This window comes from Malus domestica, chromosome 12 (genome assembly GCF_042453785.1).
Source record: "Malus domestica chromosome 12, GDT2T_hap1".
Lineage (NCBI taxonomy): Eukaryota > Viridiplantae > Streptophyta > Magnoliopsida > Rosales > Rosaceae > Malus > Malus domestica.
In genome coordinates, this window is record NC_091672.1 from 120,757 (window position 1) to 131,881 (window position 11,125).

Below are 11,125 nucleotides of genomic sequence, written 5' to 3' on the forward strand. Positions count from 1 at the left end.
GGGAAATTTGAAAAAATAACCAAAATTTGAACACTATATAGAATTATAGCCACCTTTTTAAATTTATGATATGTATAACCAAAAGTTGATATGAAATTACTAATATTCCTTTAATGATTAAGAATTTTTTAAAAACAAATTCAAGTCCTCACCTCAACAACCTGACAATTTCTGCCCTTCCAAAAATCTCAGCCAATTTCTGATTATTAACATCAAAAGCTAAATTTCCAACAAATACCTTGGCCTCCTCCTGTGGCTCGACATTCGAATCGTCCTCTCTCTCTCTCTCTCTCTCTACTCAAAGACCCATTTTCCTCGTTGCCGTCGTTCCATCAATGGTGAGCATGTTGTCCTCTCCACCCCAATCCAAGGTCTGGGCTATGAAGGCGATGGAGGAGAAGCGGGTTTTGCACCTGAGGGATAGGTCCTTTGTTTTCCACACTCTAAAGTTCACTCAATTTTTTTGTTGAGATTATATTCACACAACCCAAATTACTTGTCTCACATTCTTTTATTTTTTAAATACTTTTTAGATATTCTACACACCACTAATACTTGATAAAAAAATATTAAAAATTAAAAGGGTATGAAGGAAGTAATTTAGGGTGTGTAAATATAATCTCTATTATTCTGTCCCTTCTGTAGACCAGAAAATCACTCAAATCCCACGCTTCTTCCGAACTCGGCAACCAAGATTCAAATATGCATAAGGAGTTTCAGTCAAATGAGGAGACCTTCAGTCAATTGAACTACATTCGTTTCACCCAAGAACCCACATTCATCCAACTCTTTCCTTCTATTTTTTGGACAAAATTTTGTGCTGAAAAACAAGAACAATCAAGTGTGAAGGAAAACATTGAAGATCGAGAAGCGTAGAGTAGCAAAATCATTTGGGTTTTGAGTCTCTTTGGATTTGTTTTGTTAAAAGTTATAGTCATCAAGGGTATATTAGTAATTTTATATCAAATTTTGATTATAATTATCATTAATTTTAAAAGTTGGCTATAATTGTATATGGAATTCAATTTTTGGTTATTTTTTCAAATTTCCCATGCTAGGAAAACCAAATTTACATATAAAATTTTGTAAACCAAATGATGTGAATGTTAATAACTGAATTATTACTTAAATGTTAATTAACATGTTTATTTATTACCAGTAATACATTATTTGATTTGTAAATTTAGTTTAAAATTTTAGTCCCCTATCATTATCCATAAATAAAAATAGAGCTCAAGTCGTGCTCATTGGTCCAATAAAATACAGGAGCTACAAAACTGGGATGCTACACGTTACACTCAACCAACTATTCCACAAAATTGCATCATCGTTATTATGGTCCGCAAAGTTTCGGGTGGCAGCCGGAATAGTTTAAAAAATTCCATCAAGTTCAGGTGCATCATCTCTAGTGTGGTTTTGGAACATAGCCATCGACAGCAAAGTTTCGGGTGGCAGCTGGAATTGCTAAACGAATTCCATCAAGTTCAGGTTTTGCAATGACTTGACAACCCAAGCGAGACCTACAACGCAGAAACATAATTTTGACATGACCACACACACAAAAAAAAAAGAAACGAAAAAAATTACAATAATTCTAGAAGAAAACCTACGTTTCAGTGAGTCCAAAGGCCAAGTCCAACATATCATTTTCCTCATCAGTTGGGTCTTCTAATTTGCTGTAATAGTCCACGTCCTACAGTATTATTCTATAGTTAGCTCCTCGTACTTTATGCAACTTTCTTAAAACATATAAAACATACCATCACAATCACATGACATGTTGAACAGGCAAGTGAACCTTCACACGCTCCTGATATGAGATAAGAAACAGAATATTAGATTCAGCAAATATGATTAAAGAATTATTTGACAGGGTAGTGACTGTCGTTGTTACCAAGTCTGATCCATTTTAAGAAGGGGAAGTTTGCACAAATACCACTTGAACTATTAGAGGTGTCTGTCCTAAACTCTCTACTTTGTGTGAATGTACTGCCTCCAACCTAACTCGATAATTATTTGTTCAATAAATTTAAGAGCACCCTATAATTTTCTTCAGGCACCCACTCAACAAAATTGTTCAAAAATTCCAATATTACCCTTGTATTAGAAAACCCAAAAGAATAATAAAAACCTCAATGATTAAATAATAAAGGAGTGGGATGTGGAGGGGAAGTGTGCGCTGAGGATGAGAAAGGTCGGAGTTGAACAGTGGGTACATGGCTTAAGAGCTTTCCACTAAACTCCACCCACCAAAAGTTCTCCCCACATTTCCCTTATAACTTTTTTTTCAGTGTGAAAATAGCAAAATGACTTGTTGCTTGAAAAAGTTCTGCTTCGACCACCACCCTTCAAGGAATCTCACCCACCCCATTACCACCCTATGTCATTCAATCACAAGTAGGTGAAGGAGGTAATGGAACTGTCTACAATGCCCGGCTAGACAATGGCCAAGTAATTTCTATTAAACGAGCAAATAATGAAGACTCTAAAAAGGCAGGCTTGAAATTGAACTTGGATAACCTTCCTTCAACAAATTCAAATTTACAGGCCTCAAGCTGAAACCCGAGTTTACCCAAGTGTTCAAACAGGCATTAAAAGTCTACTATTTGAAACTCAGACATAGTTTAGACTTTAGAGTATAGGGGTAATTATGGGACAATTACTGGGTTTTCTTAGAAGTAATGAAATTTGAATTAGAAAGTGGGGTGTACTTAGAATGGCGGGTGAACTCAGATGATCATGGAGTTTAAAAAGAAAACTTCTTTAATTTCTTTATTTTTTAATTTGTTTTTTCTTTGTTCATGAATTCTTTCAGCTTTTTAATTTGTTTTTCTTCTAATTAATATAGAGGACATTTAACGAATTGTCCTCAGAGTAGTTCATGAGAGTGGCACCAGGACTTGATTTGGCAGCATATGGATGGCGACCAACCTAGGTGGTAGATTTGCACCAAAAATGAAGTTTAGATATTTGTTGCCAATTTTTTTTCAAGGTGGTAACTGCACACGCCCCTGCTAGTCTAGGTGGTACTTGTGCAAATTCCCCTTTCAGGAAATATGCAGTCTGAAGCAATCAAAAATTATTTTCCAAACTGATTTGACAAACACCTATCAGTCCTATCAGTAGAGAGACGCATGAAAATTATGAAACCTGAAACAAATGATGCGGTAGAACGACCATCTAGGGGACGACAGTAATTAATGGAGCAGATTTGGGTTTAAGGTGAAAAAGACTATTAAATAAGTATCAGAACCTTGCCTTCAAGTTCTATATCATTTTCGTGGGCAGCTTCAAGCATAGACATTCCAGTAGGAACCTTGATATGTTTTTCCTCTCCATCCTTATCAACAAATGTCACAGATATCCTGCAAATAGTTCATCTGTGTGTGAAGAAACAACATAATAATCTTACTGCAGATCTCACTCAAAGGAAAATTAGGGCCATGAGGTGAAGATAAACCACTGCAACAAATTTTGCACAAAAAAATGCGGAGATATATGGTTAAATCATGCATGCAATTTCATTTGACTTTGTTCTCCTCCTATTATGCTGCTTCTCAGACTCGCATCTTCTATCATTATTACTAATTATAATTTTTGAACCAACCTCAAAGAACTTACTTTTCTTTCTGCTCAATCCCTTCATTCGAAGAATGGCTGGCACTACTGGTAGAAAAAAGACGATGCTTCTCAAAGATGGTTCCTCGCAACAAATTAGTTTCAGATTGTTGATCAAACTGTTCATAAGACAAGGAAACCACAAATATAATCTAAATGAGAATAAAAACACGAACGCATATGCAAGCAGATTCTAAATAAATACATAAATTTAAAACTACTCAGAACTTTATAATAATCATCCTTCATCCTTCATCCTTCAAATATATTTACAAGTCCCAACTTCTTCATAAAATACTTAAAATACTACAAACAATTTGAAGGACATATATGCCTTCACTTAGACAGTTCTGACAATTCCCAAACTGCTTGCCAAATGTATATTATGAAACTGGTTTTGTTTTATCTCCATTCTTCGTAAATGCTGACCTAAGTTTAGTGTTAGAAGAAAACATGACTGCTTCACTCCTTTGATAAGACCATACTACAAATAAGACCTATTGTATGTTTACTTACTAGAATGAGAATGCAAGATATGTGTATCATTCCTATTCCTGACATATCCTGCATTTTCTAACACACAAGGAATTAAAAAGTAAGTGGGTCCCACTTTGAAATTATGTATTCAATACCCAATTTTAACCAGGTATCCTTACCAAGGGGGGCTTGTTTATCCCCTATCTGGACAATTGGATATCCTTCCCATACTATTCTCTTATCGTTCTCATACCTTAAAAGGTAAGTAAACAAGCCCCTAAATTGGAATGAATGCGGTCCATTTCATCTTCAACACTCCCAAGGCATGACATCCAGCTATCCTAGATATACAAGAATAACTCATTCCATACCATATAACAAAGAATAATGTGCACTTTGACATTAAGCAGAAAAGAATGAACATAGGTAGTAGTTAATTCAACTTGGGCTTCTCAAATGTCAGAGTGAAAGTAATGGTTCTAATATAGCACCACCAAGAAATGCAAGAAGAAATCATATAGGCCCTGTTTGTTTCACCTTCTTGGGTAGGAATGGACTTGCTAGTTTGGTATGACCAGGGACTAACTTAAATGAGACTAACCCGGACTCGCCTAGACTCCGCGCCTCACTAAATCACGCTAAGCAATCCCGAGTAAAAGCTCGGTATTAAGCCGGACTAGAAAGAAAACAGCATACGAGCGCAAATCAAACCCAGTCCAGACTCCTTGATCGCAGACCCTTCCCCATCTCCCACCTTTGAGCCAATCACACATGACCCCCCCCCCCCCCACACACACCCCCCCTCACCCCCCCCCCCCAAACCATCCTGCACCGTTATCCCAACCCTCCAGTCTGAGATAGTCCGATGTAACAAATGCACCCATATGGTTAACGGCTCTCCTTTCCTACCCAATAATTCTCATAGGACTAGACCTTGCAGATCATACCAATTAGTACAAGTACCCCATTATTTGAAGAAGAAAGTGGTCACTAGAAAAATAAGATCCAGATCAATTCATTGGTGGAAATTCATTAATGATTTCTTTGATTGCTTGGTTTCTTCTGCCCATCATGAGTACAGACTACACATAAACATAAAAATTAAGCATACAGGATGATTACTACAACAACAACAACAACAAAGCCTTTTCCCACTAAGTGGGGTCGGCTATATACAGGATGATTACTGCTAAAAAAAAAAGGTTTCACCAATAGCTGTTCAAGTGAAGTGATCACTCATAGGATATTAATTTATATTGGAGGTAATGGTAACTGACCAGAGGTTGCAAGTAATGTCTGTAAGAATTACTAGTATATCCTGCTCTGGTTATAGACGCGGATTTGCCTGCAGTTTGCAAAAGAACCATGATATTGGGAAACGTTTTGAGAATGATCACAGAATAACATCAAAGTGAGTAGAAAATACTTTAGAAAAAACAGTTTGGCTTTTAACAAGGTGAGCTTCAAACAGGCATTAGCTAAATAAAACATTTTAGTACATACCTCTTGAGAGCTGTTTCAGTATCAAAACTCCAATTCTTGATACTTGAGAAGCAAACATAATCGTCAGACCTCTTAGTAAACCCTAATTCCACCAAAGCAAGTTGAGGAACTTTAATCTGGAAAAACAAAAGGAGAGATTCAAATTCTGATTTTTCATTTTTATCAAATGAAAACTTTATTGTCAAATTATCTCCAGACTTAGAAGTATTCAAGTTCCAGGCAGGAAGAAAAGAGGATGTCCGCATTTTAAGAGAAGTGTAAAATCTTCCCCCAACTACACTACCCCTGCAATATAGTTCAATAGTTCTAACCGGCCATCACTTTAGGTTTTCAAGGATCATCCTCTGCAAAGGATCAGCCTTAACTGAAATTGTTTATTAAATCACTAAGCAAGTTGAGATTTGGCTAATTTTTTGCAAGGCTATTTGTCAAAGGAGGACCTAAAAAGCTGATGATTTCAAATTATTGGACTGGGAAGTCCACACTCTTCATATTTTTGGACATCATCACCTGAACCTTGTTAATTGAAGTTGGGAAACTGCAATTGCTATTTACAATTCATAGTTTCACCAGGCTCCAAAAACCAAAGGTAACTAATCAAACAAAAAATCAAATTAATAAATTAATAACATTCAGAGCCTAGGGATGAACATGAAACTTCTTTACTGTTATTTCTAGTGGTAGCCATAGCCATGAAAGCAATGAGAGAAGTGAAAAATTCTGGGAATCCATGAGAAAACAAAGACCTAACCAAATTGAAATTGAAATTCCCAGTAATGGATCCACTAGGACGAGGAGGAATTTGAGTAATTGAAATAAACAGACTCAAATTTGTGTTGTGCAACTTGTATTTCTCTTATTCACATGCAATATTTGCATCGTCTCCGGAGCCAGAAGCATCCTCATCCACAAAATTCATTTGTGCACTAGGACCAAAAGAGATGCTTCAACACTAAATCATATTAACAACTGAAAAGTTCTGATTTGAACTTTATTGTTTCCAGAATGACCAAAAACTCAAAAAGCCCATAATCATTCCAATTCTATACTAAAAGAATATAACTTGTTTAGATATTAAAGCAGCGACCACATACAGATTTGATACACATCCGTAGACAGAGTAGGAAATGGATCAAAGTTCCACCCATCATCAACTTCTTCACAAAGTACAGTATAACATATCACTTTGATGAAGGATGAAACCACGAAACATTGATAGGTGAAACAACAACATATCTCAAACGCCAACCGAAGACCAACCTTCAACTGAGTACTAACGACCAGATACACAGAATTTCTACAGTCAAATCTTTCTTTTTGGACAATGGACAGCCAGGGTACCCTATATATAATACTGAATTCTTTTTTCTTTCAATCTTCTTCCACATTCATACCAATTTACACTTGTGGACCCACTCGGAAGGAATGACTTCAAAGTTCAAATATAGGGATTCGGTTAATAATAAAGGAGATGCAGATTTAACTGATTCCTGGTATATAGTTACATCAAATCCATTTGAAATGTATTCTATCCATAATCCTTTCTTTAATATTACTACATCCTATTGACACCTAGTCTTCATAAGTTTCATTCGTATTTTTCCCATAAGACTTAACTTCCAAATAATGGTATCTTGCAAACACAAACAGAGATCATGTAAGAGCACTTTGCAAAGTAACAGATTGACTGTCATTGTTATATAAGTTATATTTTTAGGTAAGCTAGGGAGACTAAATTTGTACACCAAATTTTGTAAACTAAATGACATGGAAGTTGATGCGTGGATTATTACGTAAGTGTTGATTAACGTGCTTATTTCTTATTCGTGACATACCTTTTAGTTTGCAAATTTAGTCTACAAATTTGGTCTCTCTAGATATTTTTAGGTTCAAATTGTATTATCACGAAACAACATCGAATAGAACTGTGATTCTATATTTACCGCTCTCACATTTTAAATTTAATTTAGCAGAAATTAAAATCTTACTCATTCACACAATGCCCATTTATTCTATCTTCCATCTAGAAAGTGAGCTACTTAGTAATTTTTCAAACCATCAGTTAATACACTCTCCAACAATACATGAAGAATCAGCATTACATGTGGTTTTTGAGGTAAAAGTGTTCCAAGATTGAATGTTTAATGCAACAGAAAGTTGAACGAACAATAACACAAGGTAAACCTTTTACTCCATGAGTATGTCCTATGCGAAGAATTCAAAGTTAGCAAAATCATTACCATGTTATGGGTTGTTTGGTGCCCCAAATTACATTGATTACTCTTAGAATTGATTTTGCTTTCTCAGTCACTGTGTTGTGTAAAATCATTACCATTACTGCAAAGTTGAATATTTATGTTTTTCCCTATCCCATTTAAGATTTATATAGCATGTTGGATGACCTGGTAAAGATACAATTACAAACATGCAAGTTAGGTTGACATTCCTAACACAGTGCTGCACATGATATGAATATGATTCATTAATTCTCAAATACATTAAGTCATTAACAGCTAAGTGAAGAAAGATTAAAATATAATCACACCAAAAGAGGGTATTTTAAGCTCTCACATTTTAAATTTAATTTAGCAGAAATTAAAATCTTACTCATTCACACAATGCCCATTTATTCTATCTTCCATCTAGAAAGTGAGCTACTTAGTAATTTTTCAAACCATCAGTTAATACACTCTCCAACAATACATGAAGAATCAGCATTACATGTGGTTTTTGAGGTAAAAGTGTTCCAAGATTGAATGTTTAATGCAACAGAAAGTTGAACGAACAATAACACAAGGTAAACCTTTTACTCCATGAGTATGTCCTATGCGAAGAATTCAAAGTTAGCAAAATCATTACCATGTTATGGGTTGTTTGGTGCCCCAAATTACATTGATTACTCTTAGAATTGATTTTGCTTTCTCAGTCACTGTGTTGTGTAAAATCATTACCATTACTGCAAAGTTGAATATTTATGTTTTTCCCTATCCCATTTAAGATTTATATAGCATGTTGGATGACCTGGTAAAGATACAATTACAAACATGCAAGTTAGGTTGACATTCCTAACACAGTGCTGCACATGATATGAATATGATTCATTAATTCTCAAATACATTAAGTCATTAACAGCTAAGTGAAGAAAGATTAAAATATAATCACACCAAAAGAGGGTATTTACCACATACAGTCCATTGCATCTACTCAGATCGCACAAAAAGTTCATATATACACACAAAGATTTCAAATTCAAAAATCTTAACGATATTCACACCAAAAATAAACAATAAAAAGCCTTATAGATTTCAAATTCAAAAATCTTAACGATATTCACACCAAAAATAAAAAATAAAAAGCCTTAACGATATAGCTGTTGGAAAAGCAAATCAATTTTTTCTTTTAAAATCTTACCCATAAAACCAAAGGCTGTGAAATTATTATCCTCTGGAGCCTGGAGCAGGGAGGAAAATCAGTTTGGTGACTGAGAGAGGTAGCACAGAATTTATGTAGCACCAGCGCAACGAGGAAGATGAACAAGCAAGGGAGGCTTCGATGCCAAAATCAATAGTAAGAAAAGGTTGAAAAAACAGTTATGGCCCTTCGGGGAACCGAAGCGTTTACCTGGGTCCGAAAAGCTGCACATCTGTTGGTGAAGAAGACTGGAGATTACTAGGCTGTGTTTTAGGATGGACATGGGCCCATCACGGCCCAATATGAAGGAAATGGGCAAAAAGATTTTTTATTTATGCATGTGGTTTTAAGAATCGGATCGAAACATATATTCGATCCATAGTTTGAGCGATAAATACTGAACTGGATCGTGCCCGAAAATCGTATCAAATGCGAATTCTTCATGTAATGTTGGAGAGAGTAATAATGTTGATTCTTCAGTTCGATTCACGGTTTCAGACTAGTGTCTCTCTTTTCTCAATAGCCAACTTTCAATAAAAATAACTAAGTCAAAAATAATTTTTGTAACCACACATCTATCAAGCAATAACCTCGAGTTAATCACACAAAACTCCATCACGTTTGAAACATTACATAAACCACCCCTCAAGTTTTAATTTACTTTCATATAACCCGTCCAGTCAAAATTTGGCTTATAAATTTACTAATTTACCTTTATCAATTACTTGAAACTAATACAGAAAAAGTTTATAATTATAAAAAATTAAAATTCATTAAACACTTTAAATAAAAAGACAAATTCGAACCACATTATTACTATCTCATTGTGAAGCTAAGTCACCCCCTCTCCATAGTGTAGACAATATTATTTGTTAAACAAAAGACAAGACAAAGACCATGTGGACAAAAATAAATTCGGAAAAAATGAAGTTCATCTTCTTTTTTCCCTCCCACCCAATCGAGCAACCATAGTGGCGAAGCCAGACTTTTCAGTGAGGAGGGGCCTCTCACAAAGGGTTTTTTTTTTTTTTTTTTTAAGTATAGTATTTCCAAATCTACTAAACATCATGTTAATTATATATATTAAAAGTAATCAAATGTCCAACATAACATGCATAGATAATAAGGAAAACTAATGAAAAAAAACTTGAAAACTTTGAGTTTTAACGATAAGGACAAAATAAAGGGTAAAGTGAATAGTACCAGGATTGACAAAATGTGGTTTTTCGTTAAAGTGAATAGTACCGAGAGTTTTTCATTAAAGTTCCCATAATAATATTACATATTCACAAAAATTAGAATAGAGAACTAAAGAAATTTAAAACTTATTTGTTGAATACAGTTTGAATTTGGGATGACAATTAAAATGTATGAGATTTCAACAAGAAAAAAAGGAAAAGCTCTGGAACCTGACAACACTGTTAAGGAGTTTATAATGAAAATTGAACGATTTCTATTCAAAGAAAGGCGAAATATTGCTTTGATTTAAATGATATTAATTTGTGTTAGGAAAATAAGTAAAATACTAAAGTTAATTGTGAGATGAACTGTTGTAGTTATGTTTGAAGCTTTTGGAAAGCAGGACTTCAACTCTTCAAGCAAAAGAAACACGCATAATTCCCTAATATATATAAGTCAAGCTGGGCCCAGGCACTCCCTGGTCCCTTACTCCCTCCGCTAGTGAGCAACCACCTCCATCTCCATCTCCATCTACTTTGATATATATAATGGCTAGCAGCCGTTGGTTTCAAACATTTGGCCTGACCCGGGGCTCGCTGGCTGTGTTGGGCCAGCCGGTTGGCCATTTTCTCCTTTTTTGGCCTGATGAGGCCCACGAGCCCTTTAGCCTAGCCCTCGGTTGGAGACAATTTTCATGTCATTTCGAGCTTTTTTCGGCCCTATGGCCCTCTGACTGGATCGATTGGAGATGGCCTTAGGTTTCGGGTTTGAGATGTTACTTTTTTTTTTAACAAATAATATTACATGGTGGGAAGTAGGCTAAGTTTCACACTCGCCTAGTAATAATCGGATTCAAATTTGCCTTTGACGATCATTAAACCTAAGATCTCCCACTTACAAGTGAAGAAGAATACCACTAGATTGAGATGTTACCAAA

The 11,125-nt window shown here is 35.2% G+C and overlaps 1 protein-coding gene across 1 annotated transcript; it reads right to left on the minus strand.

The window, feature by feature from the left end:
* Window positions 1-1,182: 1,182 nt before the first annotated feature.
* On the minus strand, window positions 1,183-9,249 carry LOC103423154 (uncharacterized). Its single transcript, XM_029090411.2, has 8 exons — window positions 9,010-9,249; window positions 5,599-5,714; window positions 5,373-5,440; window positions 3,622-3,737; window positions 3,259-3,365; window positions 1,761-1,810; window positions 1,611-1,693; window positions 1,183-1,520 (listed from the first exon to the last, which is right to left on the minus strand). The coding sequence occupies exons 2-8, from the start codon at window positions 5,654-5,656 to the stop codon at window positions 1,406-1,408; spliced, it is 597 nt and encodes a 198-aa protein (XP_028946244.1). The 5' UTR covers window positions 5,657-5,714; window positions 9,010-9,249; the 3' UTR covers window positions 1,183-1,405.
* Between the last annotated feature and the right edge of the window lie 1,876 nt (window positions 9,250-11,125).